We start from the raw sequence: 21,183 nt of genomic DNA, 5'->3' as shown, positions 1-21,183 counted from the left end.
TCTTCCCTAGGACTGCTAGATTTTGGAATTCTCTCCCGGTTTTCTGTTTCCCTGACTGTACTGGCATGCAGAAGTTTAAGTGTAATGTAAACAGACGTCTTGCTGCTCAACTCCCTACATAGTCTTCTTGCAAATTATGCTTCAGATAGTATTCTCTACATGAAAGTGGCACTGCGCCTCGTTTGGAGTGAAAATGTAATTAAAAGATTTTTTAATTATGTCTGTGGAATTGCACCATCCATATTTTTGCCAAGAGGGTTTTTTTTTTTTTTTTTTTTTTTTTTTTTATTACATTTTCACCCCAAACAAGGCAAATTGCCACTTTGGTGTAGGGGGCTACTATCAGGGGCAACAACTACTGGGGTACTATGTAGGGATTTGGGCAGCAAGGTGTCGGTTCACGTTACACTTGAACTTCTGCACGTCAGTACTGTTGGGGAAGCAGGGACCTGGAATGGAATTCCAGAGTCTTGCGGTTCTGGGGAAGAAACTATTGGAGTAAAAAGATCTTTTACATCTAGGGACCTCTACAGTGTGGGGGTGGGATCTAGTAGCCTGTCGGGTTTGTCGAGGGTGCTCGCGTCGTGGGGGCACAAGTGATTGCAGTTCGTCAGAGCATTCACCACTAAAATACTTGTAGAAAAGGCAGAGGGATGCAACATTTCGTCGATGGGACAGAGGCTGAAGCTTAGATGCCAGTTCAGGGCCTATCAGGTTTGCGACTCTCTTTTGAACCTTGTCAAGGAGCGAGAGACTAGTAGCAGATGCACCAGCCCAGATGTGGCAGCAATACTCCATACATGGGCGAATGGTGGCCTTATAGAGGTACAGGATACTTTCGGGTGTTAGTAGTTTTCTAGCACGGTAGAGAGAGCCTACCTTTCTTGCAGCGGCCCTGGCAATGCTTTCAATGTAATTGTTCCAACTCATGTTTCCTGTGAACGTTAGGCCAAGGAGTTTGAAAGATGGACTCTCAGATAAAGAGTCGTTGGCCATTGCTATGGGTGGTAGAGAGGGTTTCTTGTAATTATTGAATGAAACTAGTTTAGTCTTGGCAGCATTGAACGCGACCAACCACTTTTGTCCCCATTCCACTACAGATTGGAGGTCTTCCTCTAGTGTTTCTGCCATTTCTTTAGAAATGTGTTCATTCGTCTTCCTGTCGTGTCTGCCATAGAGTGTAGTGTCATCAGCATATATACCCATCTCAGAGGCAATGTTGTCGGGGAGGTCATTTATGAATATCAGGAACAATAGAGGTCCAAGGATAGAATCCTGGGGCACTCCTGCATTTATATCATATTGTTTAGATGTGCGACCGTCGAGGACTACCTGGATTTTTCTCTTATCTAAGAAGGATTTAATTATGTTAAGTATTCTACCAGTGATACCGTATGATCTGATTTTACTGAGGAGACCCTCATGCCATACCCTGTCAAAAGCCTTAGATATATCTAGAGCTACCGCTCTGCCTTCCCCCGCTTTGTCCAGTGAATGGTATATACGTTCAGAGATCACAGTGAGGATGTCTGCTGTGGAACGGGCTTGTCTAAATCCATATTGTTTGTCAGTCAGTAGTTTAGCATCTGTAAGATGATGGACTAGAGCATGGTTAATTATGGTCTCAAATATTTTGGCAAAAAGTGGGAGGAGGCTAATGGGGCGATAATTTGATGGGTCTGTCCTTTCGCCAGAATTCTTGAATACTGGTACAACAGAAGCAGTTTTTGTGTACAGTGAAGCGTTTACATTAATTGAGCAATCGTCATCAAACTTGATTAAAATATCGGTCATAATCTAACTTAGAACTGATTTAATGTGGGATTATCTAGTCAAAGGTGAAGATTATCGGAAAAGTGAACGTCACACTTTAAGCGATGGTGGATTGGTTTGTTGCTGTGATACGGTTCTGTTCAGTACTAGGATGTCTGTCCTCCTAGGCCTTACTTTCTCTTTAAGAAGGGGTTAGTTAATCACCTGAGCCACCTCTAGTAATCGGTTTGCTCAGGTATATTTTGTTGACCAAAGTGCACTTCACCTAATTCGCTGGCTTTTCAAAACCTCATTGACCTTGTGTCTAACTCCCAGCAGAGGAGGTAAATAAGTAGATAAACATATTGCGTCATTACTTTTTTTCTTCCCGCCTCTTCTAATAAGTAGAGTTACGAAAAAAACAAAAAAAAATCATGTGATTCTCTGCCGCTTGTTGCCAATCCTCCGCTTTGGGCTGTGTTTGATATGATGTATCAAGTTTCATTCAGTCTCAAGAAAATCAACTTCCCAAGCTTTATGTCCTCCGTTTGGAACAGAAGGTGTGGACTTATTTACTATCACCTGAGGCGCTCTGACAAGTGAGGGTGTGCCAACAGGACTACACAGATTAGTTTTCTTCTCGATCTAGAGTTTCCATTTTGAGTGGAGCTAAATTCTCCACGACAAAAACCGACCTTGTTTCGCATTTTTCCTTAGAAGGAAGGTGAAGAGGGGCGGGCGGGGTGTAAATAAAACCGAATTAAATTGCTTTCTTCACTACAACCTTTTTTCTTTCTTTTTTCACTTTGTTTATCTGTCTTTTATTTCTCTGTTTCTTTCTTTCTCTTTCTTCACTACACCCTTTATTTCTCTCTCTTTTTTTTTCATTTTTGATTCTTTTTTTTTTTTTTTCTGTTTCTTTATTTCTTTCTTTCACTCTCTCCCTTATTTTCTCTCCACTCCCCTCTCCAGTTTTCTTTCTAAATTTGGAGACCAACCGCTTTGCCTAACCTTAAGCCGTCAACGTTCATTCAGAGTCTCCTGCTAAACTCACCTCCTAAATCCTTATCCAAACTCCTTAGGACAGGATTTGTGTTTTCGTATGTAAAGATGAAATACCAGGTTAAGCTATTTGATAATTGCCTTTCTCTTTATGTTTGCCTTTTTTTTTTCTTTTTCTTTTTTTTTTTCTTTTTTTGCCCCGTTAATAGGGTACTACGCACATGCCCATATAATTAATTCTGACTAATGAAAAACTATCATCATCATCATCATCATCAGAAGAAGAAGAAGAAGAAGAAGAAGAAGAAGAAGAAGAAGCATCGGTTTAACGCCTGTTTTATATGTTATCATGTATTAGACGACTTTTAGAAATCGACTTCAAAACTAAACTATTTCTGGCTAGGTCTTTATTTATACCACTTGACTCAAATCCATCCATATCACGTCCTACCATATTTTCTTCTTCCTTCCTCTGCCAATTGAACCTGCTATCTCGACATTTCTACATCTACTAACCTAAAAATTCTTATCCATTCTTTTAATGTGACCAAACCAACAAAGTCTCCTGTTCTGCAGACATCTCCCTATATTGTCCAGATTTACTCTTCATCTGAGGTACCCAGGACTTTGAAGACTCACATTACAGATCGATTATACATCATACTTCTCTCCATGCAACGCATGTTCTCAACCCTCATTGGTTTCACTTCCCTATATCATTATACTGCGCACACATGACTGATAGACACTTCTCTTGGTTGACTGTGGTACACTTTACTGATTTGTAATGACAGGAAGTTCTATGAACGTCTACTTCTGACTCTTTGAATCATACAAAAACCAGCTTTTCCTCTAGTCTGATAAATTGCTTTTCAAAAATCTGTTTAGGAATTGCAAAACTTGATTCTACAATCCAGCAATATTAAAAAAAAAAAAGGTTCCAAAACAAAAGAGTAAGCTTTAATATATTTTGTAACGTTTTCATCAATGAGTTTTGTAACGGCCACATATGGGATCTATTTACAATGTAAAAATATGTAAAAATGTTTTCGTATTCAAACTAAAACTACTAGCTTTGCATTAACTTTGCTTAACACACTCTCTCACTGGCTAGCTGGTAGTCAGTAAAAGAAAAGTCTTCCCATTTAAATCTGTTGACAAAATGTTTACAATAAAATAATTTTATTAAAAAGCCAATTTTGTTATTCTTGTTAATGTGACAACGATGATAACCGCAACAAGAGAAATATAATAACTACCTCTGCTTTAGGAAGTACGGTGAGAAACGATGCTGATATCATGCCTGAAAAGTTAATTAGGATTCGATGGACAACATCATCAAGAGTAAAAAGTTGACTATGAAGATAAATACATAATATTATTTTAATGACATATGGTAGTGAAATATGGATACACAATAATGCAACAATAGAAAAGGTAAGAATGGTACAACGCAAAACTGAATGCATTATGCTTGGCATCGGGGTATTTGAAAGCAAAGGAACCACCTGCATCTGACAGCAAACCGGAATAAATGACATCATCAACATCATACGAACAGCTAATCTTAGATGGACAGATCACTTTTCAAAATTTATAGACAGGTGAACATTTAGAGCGACAGAATGCTTCTCTCTCTCTCTCTCTCTCTCTCTCTCTCTCTCTCTCTCTCTCTCTCTCTCTCTCTCTCTCTCTTCCAACACTAGCTAGCTGGTAGTAAAAGAAAAGTCTTCCCATTAAAGGTTGCTTGCAGACAAAATATTTACAGTCAAATAAATTTATTAAAAAGCTAATTTTATTATTCTTGTTAATGCAATAACAATGGTGCTATTGCCATAAGAGAAGTATAACAAGTTTCAATAAATAAAATACAAATGTTTATACACACATGCAGGGTTTATACATTCTCTTTTTATTCTCTTCATCGCCGTTGTTCTTCGTTGTTGCATGATCGCTGTTTTGTCTAGTGGTTGTCATTCGCCTCGACTGTTTAACTTAGATGAATAAATTTTTTTCATGCCTGCAAGACACAAGGGAGGCATTTGCTGAGTTTCTTCAAGGTTTTATTGGAGAGAATGGATTCAGGAGAGAGAGACTAAAATAACTAAATGATTATTTCCTTCTTAACTTAGTTTACTGACTTGAGAAATGAGTGACGCACATGGACAGACATTGATTCACTGAGGTTTTCAGTTTTCTAGGTCATTAAGCCATGTCTCCTCCATATGGCTTCACGTTTCTCTTTGCCGCATTTCATGAGTGGCCGTCGATCGTCTTGTCTGTTTTTAACTAAGAGGATTAAACTCTTCTTATGAAGAAAGACACAAGGGAGACTAAGTTTTTGGGGGGTTCTTTTTCAAGGTTTTCTTTAGGAGCAATGAATTTAGGTGTGAAAGACTAACGTTATCGATTATCTTAATAATTTCTTCTCCTATGTACCTAAGGTCAACTGGAACTTCCATGAACATAGTTTCTTTCCAAGAATTTCCCATTTTTGAAACATAATACTACAGGATTGCTTCCCTGCTAACTATAACATGGCTCTCTTCAAGTCCAATGTCAACAAATACTTGTCGAGCCATCCTCTTAAATAATCAAATTCTGTCCATTCATGGCATGTCGATTACATATGTTGTTATTAACGCAAATAGGTCACAATTTGATTGCTTAGTTAATTTGGTTCTTTATTTTTGTTTATCTCTTTTCGTGGCTATTGATCGTCTTGTCTGTTTAACTAAAATGAATAAAATTGTTTTCATGAAGAAAGACACAAAGAGACGTTCGCTGAGCGTTTTTATAAATAGTTTGATTTGGAGAGAACTTACTCAGGACAGAGAGACTATTCTTATTGTAGTAAGTTATTTCTTAAATTTAACTTTCTAACTTAATGAAATGAGGGAGGTGCATGGACAGAGACATTGAAGTAACATTTGTCAAGATTATCAGCTTTCTACATCATTGTTGGTGGGTCATTCGCACTGCTTCCATGGAGAGACTGATCTGAAAATCTTGTTTTAGTGCAAATAGGCCACAATTTGGTTATTTAGTTTATTTGTTTCTTTATTTTCATTTATCTCTTTTACTGGCCGTTGATCGTCTATGTTTATGACATTCCATCAGCAATGTCCTCTCTAATTTGTCGCACCTCGCCTCAAACCACTGAATAAGTATTTTGGTGCTTTTGGCAAAAATAGATTTAATTTATGTGGATGAACTGAAACATGTTTACAATGGAAAGTAGGTTTCAGTTGATTATTTTTAATAACTTGTTTTTATTAGTTGGAGTTTTATTTAGAAAGTTGTATTATGTATTTTAGCATGTTTTTAATAACAAAATAAAAGAATTCTTTATGCATATGTGGGGAGATGTGTGTTTATACGTGGGTCTTTTATCGCCTATTCTGATATCTCTGTTTTCCTTCATCGCGTTTCATGAGTGGCCATTGATCATCTCGTCTGTTTAACTAAGATGATTAAAAGCTTTTCATGAAGAAAGACCCAAAGAGACGTTCGCTGAGAGTTTTTATAAATGGTTTTATTTGGAGAGAACTTACTCAGGACAGAGAGACTATTCTTATTGTAGTAAGTTATTTCTTAAATTTAACTTTCTAACTTAATGAAATGAGGGAGGTGCATGGACAGAGACATTGAAGTAACATTTGTCAAGATTATCAGCTTTCTGCTGTGGCTCGTTTGCATGAGACTGATATGAAAATCTTAGTTTTCTCTCTGGTCAAAACCGTGACATCGTTCTTTATCATCTCTCTGTTTGGCTTACAGCATTTGATTTCTGCCCCCTGCCTCAACTTTACGTCACACGTCTTTTATTTAACCCCAAGAACGATTCTATTTGACAGATCTGAGTTATCATGCATTTAGTATGACCCTTGTCAAAATTAGCTAACTTAATCGCTATGAAGGGAGGGTTCCTGATATGTAACAATAGTTTTGAAAAACCTCAAAAAGATAGAAACAGATAGAGAGAAAAAGATACACACACAAAAAAAAAAGGTGATTGCAACATTCACATTTGATGTCATTCTTCTTTGAATCTAAAATCTGTAATTAACTCGGAAAAATGAATACAAAAATACAAACCAATCAATTGTTGATCTAGCATGTCTAAAAGGAAGGGTGGAGGAATGCAGAAAATGGAGTAAACCACAAAGAAGATGGTGCGCTTGTAATGGCCATTGCGAAGCAATTGAAATGAATGCTATGAAGCAAATGACTTGAATAGCTTAATCTCCTTCTTTCTTTGCTTAATTTGGATTCGCTTTCTTTTTCACTTCTGGAAGCAAGTAAGTTTTCACAGGAACGTGTAAACTCAAAGTATTTTCAACAAATGAAAATTGTTTCCCAAAAGTAACAAGTCTATATCAAAGTAATAAGCTGATGCAAACTTTGAAACTACTAAAAAAAAGCAGCTAAAAGCAAGAGAAAGGCTGCTTGGAAGGAACCAAGTATGTATGTTCAACCTTCTCCTAGTGCCTTTGGAAACTCGAAAAGGAGTACTTCAATGACTCACATACAAGCCTTCTTCATCATTCACACTAGTGAGAGTCAGGCGAACAGAAACGAGCTGCTACTCACAGCTACACACGCACTAATAAGAACAAGGTAAACCAACACACATACACAGTACCACGCTGCCAAATACTTACATATATATATATATTACTTACATATGCATATTATTCACATTATAAACATATTAAATTGTGAGTGCTTACTCAATTTTCTTTGCCAAACACAAGTTTGCATCAATGAACATTTTCATTTTTTTTATTTATGAAGGCCAGAGGAATAGTTGGCCAAAACGTCATGAAACAACAAATAGTTCGCAAATAAATAAATAAATTAAAAAAATGAAAATGTTCATTGATGCAAACTTGTGTTTGGCAAAGAAAATTGAGTAAGCACTCACAATTTAATATGTTTATAATGTGAATAATATGCATATGTAAGTAATATATATTCTACATACAACATGTGACCACATGTGCTTTTACTTTGCCCTCATCAGCCGCTAACCAGAGGTGATGACACAGTTTCGGTGGCTAAAGCGGGACTGCCACCCCTGGCGCCACCAGCAGCTATTGCTGCTGGGCAAAGCAATAAATAGGATATAAAAAAAAAAAATTAAAAAAATTACCTGGCATATTCAAGCAGAGGAAAAACGCTGTTTTTAACTTTTTCATTTTTATTTTTAACTTTTTGATTTTAATTTAAATTTTATGTATTTATTTTTCTCTTTAATTTCCCTTTTTTCCTTCCTTTCCCCCCTTCCTTCTTTTTCTTTCCTCCCCCCCCCCTTTTCTTTTTTCTCTCCCTCTCTCTTTTTTTTTTTTTTTTTTTCCAGAGCAGCCCGAGAACGGAAGAAGTGGACAATATTATGCTCTCTTTGCAAATGTCTTCGAATTGCGCCAGATCCAGCATGACGCCTGTCTAACAATTGTTTGCAGGCGACATTTTTGTTGTTTCATGACGTTTTGGCCAACTATTCCTCTGGCCTTCATAAGGTTGTTAACTGCGATGGGATATAAATGCTGAATCTTTAACTGTATCTTCAGTAATTACTGCCTCCCATAGTTGTTGTCGTCTCACCACATTTTGGCCGACTAATCCTCTGGGCAGCTTTGGGTAGGCTTGAAACTGCTATCATCAGACAATGCTCACTTGGAACTGTAGAGATTCAATGTCTCTATGCATTGCGCCACAGGCCCCGAAGGGCGATCAAGGTTGGATTTTTTGGTCTTATAAAGCCAAGTTTTTTTGTTATCTGATCTTCCATTGTCAGGTCCCTGCTGAATGGTATATATCATTTAATTATTGAAACTTTTAGTAATTTGTATATTTTTATTTATTTATTTGCAGACTATTATCCTCATCTTTTATAGTTGTTGCTACAACTTGATGAAGGCCAGAGAAATAGTTGGCCGAAACGTCGTGAAACAACAACTATAAAAGATGAGGATAACAGTCTGCAAATAAGTAAATAAAAATATACAAATTACTCATCTCAAAAGAATTCCAATAATTAAATAAAATGTAAAACATTTTCATGATTGAAAATAATTTTTATATTTTTATCTCTTGTATAAAAATGTTTTCTTGTAAAATTTCGTTTTTCTCAAATTTTCAAAAAAAAGTCCTTTTATGTCTAAGTTAGCACTTGCTAACTGGTGACCCATTCATAACATTTATGTTTTTATTCCATTTTTTTCTTTAGCCAATTTAACTACATTTATATTAATTGTTAGTGCTATTCTTGGCACTTTTAAAAGGCGTTACTATGGTCAAAATACACTATCTGAAACCGTCATGAAAAGAGTTTAATCGTTTTAGTTAAACAAACGAAACGATCGACAACTACTGATGAAAAATTTAAAAATGAATAAAGATATTTATTCATTCATTCATTTCCCCCCCCCACCTTTTCACTCCAAACAAAGCATATTGCCACTTGGATGTAAAGGGCTACTATTTGAGATTATGTCTACAGGGGCACTATGTAAGGAGATGAGCAAGATATTGATTTATGTTACATTTAAATTTCTGCATGTTAGTATAATCAGGAAAGTAGGAAACGGAGGGAATTCCAAAGTCTAGCAGTCTGAGAAAAGGAACTGTTAGAGTAGAAGGCTTTTTGACCTCTACAGTGAAATGGTGGAATTTTGCTGCTTCTCGGGTTGGTCAGGATGCACAAATGCTATAAGTTCATCAGAGCACATTCCATTAAACCACTTATAAAACAGGCACAAGGATGCAATATTGCAGCGATGAGACAGAGGGTGCAGCTTGGTAAATAGTGCAGACCTTATTAGATTGGAAACTCTTTTTTGGGCTCTAAGAGGAAGAGACTAGTTGTAGATGCAGATGCAGCAACAATACTCCATGCATAGGCGAGTGGTGGCTTTGTAGAGATATAGGATACTGGCAAATGTGAGTAATAGAGGAGCCCACCTTCTTTGCAGCAGTTTTGGAAATATTCTTAATGTATTTGTTTCGATTCATGTTGCCTGTGAATGTTAGACCAAGGAGTTTGAACGATAAACTCTCATGTAACATGTTATTTGTCATAGCAATCAGTGTTTGAGAATGATTTTTTGTAATTGTTAAAGGAAATAAGCTTAGTCTTAGTAGCATTAAATGCTACCATCCATTAACGGTCCAATTCCACTACAAACTGAAGATCATTTTCTAATGCTTTTGTCATTGCCTCGGTTATGTGTCTATATAATAATATTAATAAACACATTTTGTTAATAAAAGGCAATAGTGAAGCCAGATTAAAAAGATATATATTAATTCATAGTTTGTTATAGTTCGCCTTAACAAACTATAAAGAAGATATGCAATGTAGATGATACATAAACCCTATGTATCACTTTATTGCAGGTCAATATTTTTTAAATTTTGAAATTGCTATGGAATGCAGAGAAGTTAAATTTGATATAACACTGGAAGAGCATAACAAGGTGCCACATTTCCCTGATTTTTGTGGAATTTGAACAAATATTTTGAAAGCTTTCCTAATTTTTCTATTTTCTGGTAATTTTAAGTGTGTATCACTTTATTGCAAGTGTCAAAAAATGTATATTTTCCGTATTAAAACAATATTCTAACTTCAGATTTCTATTTATATGAAATAAAGAACATTTCTAGTAACAATATTAACCAAAAACAAAAACAAATTTTATATTATTTTGTTTAAGGAAATATTTATTTATCAACATAACTCCCATGCTTCAAAATCACTTTGAATAGCCTCTTGTCAACTGATGATGTCAATCGGTGGATTTGAGATGATGTGATGCTATGCGAAACTTCCAAAATCTTCCTCCAAAGTTCATCCTTCGACAAAAATTGAACATCTCCTTCAAAAACTTTCATCTTTATTATTGACCAGAGCTGCTCAATTGGGTTTATATCTGGAGAACAAGGTGGCCATGTCATCTAATTTTCTCAACTAATGCCTAATGACTTAAGCTTTGGCTGAGTTGGATGGCACATTGTCGTGCATAAAAATCAATTTGCAGTTACACGTCAATGGAAGGTCATCAAGCCATGGTGACAAATGCTCATCTAAAAATAAATATAAGACTGGTTTGTCAGTTTGACACTTTCTGACACTCGAAATGGTCCAATTATTTCATCACAGATTATTCCAGTGCAAAACATGACACCTCCACCTCCCTGTTGATGACGGAATCAATGAGGGGTAGGGAATCCAAGATCCAAGAGGACTCCAAACTTTGGCCCACATCTAGTTCATTAAGGGTTGCTCTGGCCTCATCGGTGAAAAGAACATTTTCAAAGTTGGTTTTCATGTATTTCTGAGCCCAAATCAAACGTTTTTCCTTATGAGTTTGGTTTAAAACAGGTCTTGCTGTGGGCTTATTGCTTCTTGCAATTTCGTTTAAGATATTGCAGTATGTCTTTCTGAACAAGGAAGGTATTCCAGCCTTGTCAAATATAGCAGCCCAGCTGCATGATAAGCTGACAGTGAATTTTTCTAACATCACAAACAGAAATTGACTTTCTTGTGTTTTTGTCCTTCCTTGGTTTGATGTTTGGATTTTCAATGAATGAAGACAATGTTCTTCAATCTCTTCAAAGCTCCTTGGCTAGATCTACAAGAGATAAACCTTCTGCAAGGTCTGCAACAACACGTCCCTTTTCACTAGCTGTCAATCGAGCCTTTCTCAACATTTTGGGAGACCTGCAATAAAGTGATACACACTTCAAATTACCAGAAAATCGAAAAAGTAGCATAATTTTCCAAATATTTGTTCAAATTCCACAAAAATCATGGAAATAAGGCACCTTGTTATTCTCTTCCAGTGCACCGAATTTCACTTCTCTGCATTTTATAGCAATTTCAAAATTAAAAAAATATTGACCTACAATAAAACGATACACAAGGTTTATAATTAAATACATGAGTCCCAAATACAATTGAATGTACATGTTATTAATACAAGATATAAGAAATATATGTTAAGAACACAAACAAAATTTACATAAACTCATAGGGTCTTTGTCTGTAGAGGCCAATCCCACATGGCGAATCTATTCAATCCAACAACTAACAACTAATAGAGGAAGAATTAGGATTTCAATTCCTGATCATATGATCTCATACAAGGTTTTCTATTGTTATGAAATTTAGGGAGTCGCCTTATTACCAAAATGGATCTTGACCCGTTTTACTAAAGCCCGGAAAATCAACATCTTCCAAGGGAAGATAACTTTAATAGAGATGAATTTGTTGAAGCAATGATTAATTCCTAGAAACCAACATGCGATATATTGTATATACTTGTGTATACGTCGATCTTGTGCATGTTAATGTTCATTTTAAGACCAAATATTGTGTTAGTTTAAGTATTGCATGTGTATAAGTCAACTATAGATTCTAGACAAGTTAAATGGCTCTTTCTTGCACAGATAATTTCCTTTTTGGTGTTTTTTTGTAAGACATATTATAAATTGTTTCTCAGCATCCGCTAGTGATAATATGTGCATTTACACAAGTGTGATCTATTCGATTTTCATATATAGAACCAACCCGCTGCACACTTGCATGCAACGAACTCAAATGTTGCTAATCAGACATTCTGATCAATGACATGCTCTCGATTTCAGGCGCAGTTACTGTTTTTAGACATAATTTATGTCACGTACCATAATAACATAAATGCATACATTGCACAAGCTGTAATATACCGTAATAATGAAAATACATGCATTAAGTGCCATTAAATAGTTTCATTTAATAGTTGTCGTTAAATTGTTAATAAATAGTTAATATGACTGTTTATAAGATTTTTAATAGTGAACTTAGGGGGAATGACATATCATAAACACTACATTTCCTAACCTACTAAAAAACCGTCATATCATCACCAAACACATCATATCGAACTTAGGCTTATAGCCACGTCTAGAGAATGAACATTGTGAGAGCTATTCCAATTATTATTAAGCCTCCCATTGAAAAACCGTGAATGTGCTTATATGCTGGCAGACATACTGCAGTAGGGTTTGGAAGGAGTGTGATTAATTACTGGGATTACTAGTATATATCGAATGCATAAACAAAATGGCGGTTTGTATGTTATGATTGAGCACAGAGTTGCTCTTTAACAACATTTTCAAAAATATTACCTATATATAAGTCGACTCCCAAAAAATAACCTTAAAATCATCTCCTAGAAATTTAACTTATATACAAGTATATACGATACTGATGATGTAAATTCAAAACATTGTTTATGACTGTTAAATCTTTCACATGGTGTTTTCTGCATCTTTTCAAGTGATATGAAAAGAATGATCAACAATTAAGTGAAACACAGGCAAACAAATTGAGTGTCTGGTCATAAACATTCAACTCAGATATTATGTCAAGTTTCCTATTGCAATAAACATATTTTTATATCGCATAAAGATGTGACATAGTATTTGTTCATAAATAATTAATTCATAAAATTCCTCCTTTTTGTCTTTACTTTATTTTATACTAGCTGTCTTCACTTTTTTAACTATCATTTTGCAAATGAATTTCTATTTGCTACTTGAAATCATTGAAACGAAATTTTTACGATTATTCAGAATGTGTATTGCATTAACAAATACTTGGGAGGGGGTTGGGAGCATGTGATCATTCAACCTATTATATTTTTCCAATACACCACTGGGAAAATTTCCTGAAACTTTAATATATTCAATTTGGTACTACTTTTTTTTTTTTAATAATATTCGCAAGTAAAACTCTTTTGACTGTCATTGTTTTCAAGTATTCCTTCAGCTATTGTTACTCTCAAGCAATTTCACGGCCTGGTAAAAGGCGTTCAGTAAGTAATAGCCCTGAGTCAATATCACTTCTCTGATCTAGCTGTTTTGCATAAGCAATGATTTATATCTCTATGAGTTATATGTCAAATTACAGCTCTGAACTAATTGTAGTATTGACACTCCCTACATTACTCCTCAGTTTCGTGCACATTGTTCATTTTGATGTTAGCATTCACTTTCCTTGCTAGATATAGAGTTCTTTTCCTTCCAAAATGATGTATATTTTACAGGTTCTTCAGATCTTCTACCTCACAGCACACCAAAGCCACATATTTCTTTCTAGGCAGGAATTCTTCACTCTGGTCAATCCATCTGCTTTGGTTTTCTGTGATGGAACTAACATGATTATTACCTTTGGTCTGAATTTTCTGATCAGGTTTCCAAGTGCTCCAAGTCCACTCTTGATAAGCATTTCAGCTGCCCTTTTCATCCTGATCCATTTATCTCTTGACCCTTCTGATTTAATCCATGATGCTACTCTTGCTGAATCCATTTACCTATCCACTATCTGTGACCTCCATTTCAAAGCCAAATTGATGCTCTTTATCATGGCATTGTGCTTCACAACATTGATGTGGGTACTATCATCCTGAATGATTTGATTTTTTTGTGGGCAAATCTTTATATACAGGCCTTCTCGAACGTTCCAGCCTGTTCACTGTATTTATATGCAAGGGGGCGTAACATAGTTACTTTTGTTTTATGAGTGTGGTGGTCGCATCACAAAGTCATGTACCTACACATGCTTCATATGCGTGGGTGTTGAAGCGGTGATCACTATGACATTTTTCTACCAGGGATTTGTTCCAGCTGGGCATAGCGGTTGCTACATTTTTCAATGGGTTTTTGCAATTAATTTATTGAAATTTCAATTTTAGCTGATTTAAAAATTTTTTTTTTAGCTATATTTTTCATTATAGCTTATTTTTGCACGTGTAAAAAAACTTTTTTCTTTAATATAACCCCTTTTTTTTATAGCCATAGTCTGTAGAGCCATTTTTTCACGTACCTAAACTAAGTTTATTAAACATATAGACATTAAATATCACTTCATTAGAAAAAAAAAACTTATGCAGTGGACGTATGGATATTTATTGTATTGTTCTACTGCTGGTATGCTAACTAATTAAGATACCTACTCGACCAAAATTAGAAAAATTTTAAGAACTCCTGTCTGGATTTGAATTCGCATATGGCCTAGGAGTGGGAATGAGAGAAGCAAGCACTTAGTAAGTTTATTGAGCGGCGAGACCCTAAGCCACAGCCACAACTGACGTAATTATTTTATTTATTTACGTCGGTTGTGAAACTCATTTTACTGTAAATAATTTCGGACCAATCATTAGGATATTACTAAAATATCTAACATTATTTTATTTTAATTGACTTGTTTATAATATTCAAGAGTCTTTTCCAAATAAACCATTTATCCATTAAAAGGCTGATTTTAAAATTTCGTGTTCGTTTAAAGTACGTGATCTGAAAAGTGGACAAACTTTATTTCGGCATTTGAACATTACGAGCCAACAGAGAGGAGCCGGTGTGCGGTGTGCTGTTGATTTCGAACTTCTAGTTTGCATTGAAAATTTTATTTCAGTAAGCAATATTATGACGAAAAAAAAAAACAAACTTTTTCTGTAAAAATCGAAAATTGTTTTACCATTTAAGTGATGACATCAGTCGAAATGAAAGTCAGGTTCCCGAAATAGAAAAACGGAGAAAACAAAACATCCCCTGATTTATTTACATTATTGGAATGCATTTGCATTGTATATATTTTTGCAAATTTATTTTCTTCCGATAGCAAAAGTTGTAAAAGGAGCTAATCCCATCTGACGTTGAACCATTGATTGAAATTAAAGGTACTAGTGCACTTATTGATCCGTGCTGAAATAATAACGTTATTATTAAGATAGTCATTCTTAACATGAGGAGGGGAGGGTGTTTGGTACCTATTCTGTACTTTAACTTTAAAATTTAATAGAAAAACAGATATTGTATAACTTTAATTAAACTTGAAAATACTATTTAAAAAGTAGCGCGGATCAATAAGTGCACTGCCCACTGCACTAGCACCAAATTAAATAATAAATACAAAATAAATAAATCAGAAAATTTTTTTCAGGGACCGCCAACGCACTCGACAGATTTAACCCTGCCCCCATATGTAACTAATCTAATTTAATATTATTATTATCATAATTTCTGTTCCATTTTAAAAGAAGCTTCGGTAAATGTTTCGTTTAGGTCCACCTCCACAATTTTCTTTAAAATGACGACATTTATAGGTTTTCGACTATGCTGAATACGAAAATCGCATTGAAATGTTGCAGAGATAAGTAGTTATCAAGATAGAAAAAAATGCATTATGCACGGTAATTTTGGCGGCCATTTTTTAACGCGCATGCGCGCGCGCCCTAAGCAATCAGAATTTTACACGAAGGAAAAAAAACAAGATGGCCGCCAAAATTACCGTGCATAATGCATTTTTTTCTATCTTGATAACTACTTATCTCTGCAACATTTCAATGCGATTTTCGTATTCAGCATAGTCGAAAACCTATAAATGTCGTCATTTTAAAGAAAATTGTGGAGGTGGACCTAAACGAAACATTTACCGAAGCTTCAAATAAACTAGTAATTTTTAATATTTTTTTTTTTTTTTAGCGTATGAAAATAATGAAAATGCTAGACCAAAATTGTGTTTACATTATCGACGCCAAAATTGTGTTTACATTAACAATGTTCCTATGTATTGATCAATTCGAAAGCGTAAACATACCCCTGTTTAAAAAAATCAAGAAAAATTAACTAATGGTCAGATTTTCATGAAATTTTCGGTACTCGTTTTTAAATTTAACTTATATTTTATAAGCAGTTTTCGTTAAATATCTGAGGGGATTTTTTTTTTTAAGTGCCCGGCCCCTTATATTTCATGTTACGAAAACGAAACAAAATAAATTTAGGTTGATAAAACATTGTTTTTTGTTTGTTTGTTTGTTTGTTTTATTTCGCGAACCTGGTTTTCATCGTGTGTGGCTGCCTTTCAGTTGTAATTCAATTCGTTACCAGACCCAATGTTAGCAATCCTATACCAGTACCACTCATTATGGGATAAAAGTCTGCGTATCCCAAGCTTTTAATTTATTTACTTATTTATCGTTGAAATAGTTTCAGAAAACTGGTAATTATTTTTCCAGGGATTTTTAAAGTTAATTTAGCTTGAAAATTCGAATGCACTCTTGTTTTGTTTCACAATCAACATTTAAATGTAAACTAAAAAAATAATTATGATAAGCCTCTTTTCAGAATCATAATCGTCTATTTTTTCAGACATTTTCAACCGTATCTAGATAAGACCTTTTGGAAGCTCGAGCTTTTGGTTGGGGTACGGGATCAACTTGTCATCTTTGATCCAGGCATCAAACTCTTGTTTATATCTAACATAAAAAAAACATCTAAAAATATTTTTTTTAGTGCGTTTTCCCCCACAACAAGACACAGTACCAGTTGGATGTAAAAGACTACTATTTGGGACTAAATTTGCAGGGATACAACGTAGGAAGATGAGTAGCATGATGTTATAGTAACTCTTGCAGTAGAGGGGTTACCAGTTATAAGTACTCTGGCTGGGAGTCACTAATTTGTGAGTCTGTGAGTCAGCGTCCACCAATTCATAATCGGGATCTATCAAATTTTAGGATCGAGATTGCACGTGCAGGAATCTCTTGAAGTCGAAAGTAGTAGAGTATCCATGGGACCGTTAAAGGTAAATTTAACGAGATTGCCGATTAATAGAAAGATGTCACCAGATCACATCCTCACATACATAAAATAAAAGTATAGAAATAACTCCAGAAAATAACAACACTTGACAAAGAACTCAAAATCACTGTATTAATATGAAATAGCAACATTTATTAATGTATTAGAAATATCAATTCAAATCGCTCCAATGTAAGTGTTTTCTTGTAATTAGTGTTCATTATGCAGGATTAGCTAAATGAGGATTTCTTGAGAATAGCATGGAGGTTAAAATTACTGATTCTTATGAACAGAGTGTCACACATGGCTTGAAATTAATGTGATTATTTTCTGAGAGAAAAACAGTCATTAAAGCATGTAAGCGAAATGCGTGTGTGTGGTCATCACATAAGAAACAGTAGTTCGAAATAACATTTTTTAAAAGAAGAATTAGTTCTCATTCGATATGTTAATTTTCCATGATGAGAGTCAAGGTTCATGTGCATGATGCGCAAATTCAAGACAGGGGATTTTAATGTCTTTCAGTGGCGGAGTTTCATTGATATCTAGTCTTGGGGAAGACAAGAGAAAAACTGATTTAATTTCCGCAGCAAATCCTTATATACCGATGTTCTCGAAAGTTCCAGTCTGTTTGCTGTATCGCTATGTGCGGCAACATAACATAGTTCCTTTGTTCCATGTGTACAGGTAGTCAAATCGCAACGTTGTGTGCTTACGCATTCTGATATTCGTGGGCATTGAAAATGGTAATAGCTATGAAAATGTTCCTGCCGAAGAGTTGTTCCGGCCATATGTAGTAGTTGCTACAATGTCTATTCACATCACACTTGAACTTCTGCATGTCAATACAATCAGGAAGGTATTCCAAAGTTTGCAGTTCGAGGGAAGAAACTGTTTGAGAAGAAGGCTTTTCAGCATCTAGGGATCTCTACAATGTAGGGTGGGATTTTGCTGCTTGTCGGATTAGTCGGAAGTATTTACGTCAAGGGGTACAAGGGCACGGAGTTCATCAGAGTACTTTTTATTAAAATACTTGTAAAACAGACACAGTGGTGCTACATTTCAGTGATGGGACAGAGGTTGGAGTTTGGTTGACAGTGCAGGACTTATGAGGTTGGCAACTTTTTTTTAAACCTGTCTAGGAGCGAGAGATTAGCAGATGCACCAGCCCAGAAGTGGCAACAATACTCCATGTATGGGCGAATGGTGGTCTTGTAGACATACAGGATACTCTCAGTAACTTTCCAGCACAATAGATAGAGCCCATCTTCTTTGCAGCAGCCTTGGCAATGCCCTCAATGTATTTGTTCCAATTTGAGTTCCCTGTAGTCATGAAGCTGAGGAGTTTGAACTAAGAGCTTTTAGGCAGTGTATTATTGGACATGTCTATCAGTAGTTGAGAAGGTTTCTTGTAATTATTAGAAGAAAGCGGCTTAGTCTTGGCAGCATTGAATATGATCATCCATTTAAGTCTCCATTCCACTACAAACTGGTGGTCTTCATCAAAGGTTTCAGCCATTTCCTTAGATATTTGTTAATCCGTTTTCCCCTCGTGTCTGTTATAGAGCATGGTGTCATCAGCAAATATACCCATTTCAGCAACTACTGAATTACTGAATTTTATCTTTTAATTTGTCTAATACTATCGATTGGATTAAGTTCCAACTTTTCAGACTAGATAAAATTACTTTGGATACATTTTTAATGAGTTTGTGGAATCGCAAAGATTAAAAATAACCCTCCTTCCTCTTCTTCTTATATTTACAAATCATAAAATTATAATACAATTATACTATAATCATATATTATAATCTTTGAGGCTCATTCCAAAAGTAAAGCCTCCTATTATTTTTTACTCAAAAGTTGAAGAGAGGAGTGGTATCATTAAAATAAACGACCTTTTGTGCTCCAGAATTTATTTTTCTACATAGTCACCACCATTGGCAATGCACTTTTGCCAGTGAGGAACGATGACTGTGCATGGACATCCAGAGCACGCTTTGTCATAGGAGTGTCATTCCAAAAGTAAAGCTTCTTATTTTTTTTAACTCAAAAGTTGAAAATCCACAAAGACGCGAGTGGTACCATTAAAACAAACGACCTTTTGTTTGTGCTTCAGAATATATTTTTCTACATAGTCATCACCATTCTCAATGCACTTTTGCCAGGAATTCTAGGATTCATCTTTGCTTCTGACACATGTCAATGACAGGGTTTGCTTTCTTAGAGTCTCACACTGTCAATATCTACAAAAGAGAGATGAAATTTCCAGGTCATGAATGTATAAGTTCAGTCATCATAACAATGCAATTTGCAATTTCCTCTGATCAATTCAGACAGAATAAAAAAAATAGGAGGCATTACTTTTGGAGTGCCTCTTGTATTTATATTTTGTGGTGTCTTTATTTGGGATGCAATTGAAAACAAAGCTAGACTGACTTTTCCCTGATTAAAGTTTATGACAAATGTAATGGCGATATTAACGTTGCATTAAGAGTTTTTTACAATAATATCATGGGATCAGCATTCATGCCAGACATTAATAAACAACAAAGACAATGTTTTACTTATTTTATTATATGCAATTTTATTTTATGACTAGAAGATTAGCCAGGACGGATGTAATTAATTACTTAAACAGAAAAGTTTTGCATCACTTTTATATGTCCTTATGAAGATTGGTCCTGGATATGACCTTAAACTATATCAGAATATATCTGGTTATTGCAGTTTATCTCCAATATCCCGAGAGAAGTCTGTGACATATTTCCATTGTATGGATGCCCGGTGCAAACGAAAACCCCACAATATCATTATATCATCTTTAGACAGAACAGATACTACTCTTGGATCCTAGCCAGAGGACCAAGAATGTATATTTTAGTTTCATGTATGGTCCAAAAGCGACATAATTTTTTATTTATTTATGTTTTATTTTACATTGCGTCTGATGATCGGGAGATCCTATTTATTAAAAAGGAGGATAGAACGTGATATCATACTATGAACATTAAATTAGCGTATCTATATATTAATTTAATGTTTGTAGTATGTTATCACCTTCTATCCTCCATTTTAATAAACAGGATCTCCTGATTGAATAATTTATAACCTGGAAACTGTGACACATGTATGTACGTACGTTAAAGGTACTATGGTATTAATATGTATATATATATATATATGTATTTTTTTTTCAGGCTTTAATTTGTTCTCGTCTTCCAGTTATGGACACACCTGCCGAATTTGTCAAGAAGCTTGGTAGAAGTAAGTATGCCTTGTTGAGTTTGTTCAGTTTTGTATGCAACGAAAACTTAAGACAGTTTTTATTTTTTAATTTTATTTTTGATTCGACCCAAACAAGGCACATTGAGACATGCTACTATGATTAAGGGGCAGGCTTATAGTGAGCACCCTAAGTGGGGAGTTGTGTAGCAAGATGTTTGTTTACATTGCATTTAAATTTCTGCATGTTCATATAATCGTGGAAACTGGGATCAAGGAAGGAATTCCAAAGACAAGCAGTCTGAGCAAAGAAGCTACTAGAGTAGAAAAATTTCCAGAAACCTCTACAGTGAAAGGGTGTGATTTTGCTGCTAGTTGGGTTGATTGGTGGTATTTATGTTGAGTGGATACAAATGCAGTAAGTCCATCAGATCACATTTCATAAATGTACATGTATGCAGCATTGCAGCGATCAGATAGGGTTTTGAATAGTGTTGGGACAATTAATCAGAATTGGGAATTGGAAAAAATCAGAACTTTTGGGGGTATCAGAATTGGTATCAGAATCAGAAAAAT

General features: G+C 35.1%; 1 protein-coding gene across 5 annotated transcripts in view; it reads left to right on the top strand.

Moving 5' to 3' along the window:
• The first annotated feature begins 8,353 nt into the window (after window positions 1–8,353).
• The window catches only part of LOC145243386 (methenyltetrahydrofolate synthase domain-containing protein-like), a 29,366-nt gene continuing 16,536 nt past the window's right edge, over window positions 8,354–21,183 (top strand). Inside the window, exons 1-2 of one of the 5 annotated variants that reach the window (XM_080106224.1) lie at window positions 8,354–8,495; window positions 20,583–20,649. In XM_080106224.1, coding sequence (XP_079962350.1) covers window positions 20,610–20,649 — 40 coding nt within the window. In that variant the 5' untranslated portion in view covers window positions 8,354–8,495; window positions 20,583–20,609. Of the gene's footprint in view, window positions 8,496–14,729; window positions 14,847–15,077; window positions 15,214–20,064; window positions 20,273–20,582; window positions 20,650–21,183 lie in introns of those variants that run through there. The other 4 variants (XM_080106222.1, XM_080106220.1, XM_080106223.1 and 1 more) reach the window with 4 other exon arrangements.

This window comes from Euprymna scolopes, chromosome 22 (assembly GCF_053919585.1).
Source record: "Euprymna scolopes isolate OS-2025 chromosome 22, ASM5391958v1, whole genome shotgun sequence".
Lineage (NCBI taxonomy): Eukaryota > Metazoa > Mollusca > Cephalopoda > Sepiida > Sepiolidae > Euprymna > Euprymna scolopes.
This window is presented reverse-complemented; position numbering and strand designations above follow the sequence as displayed.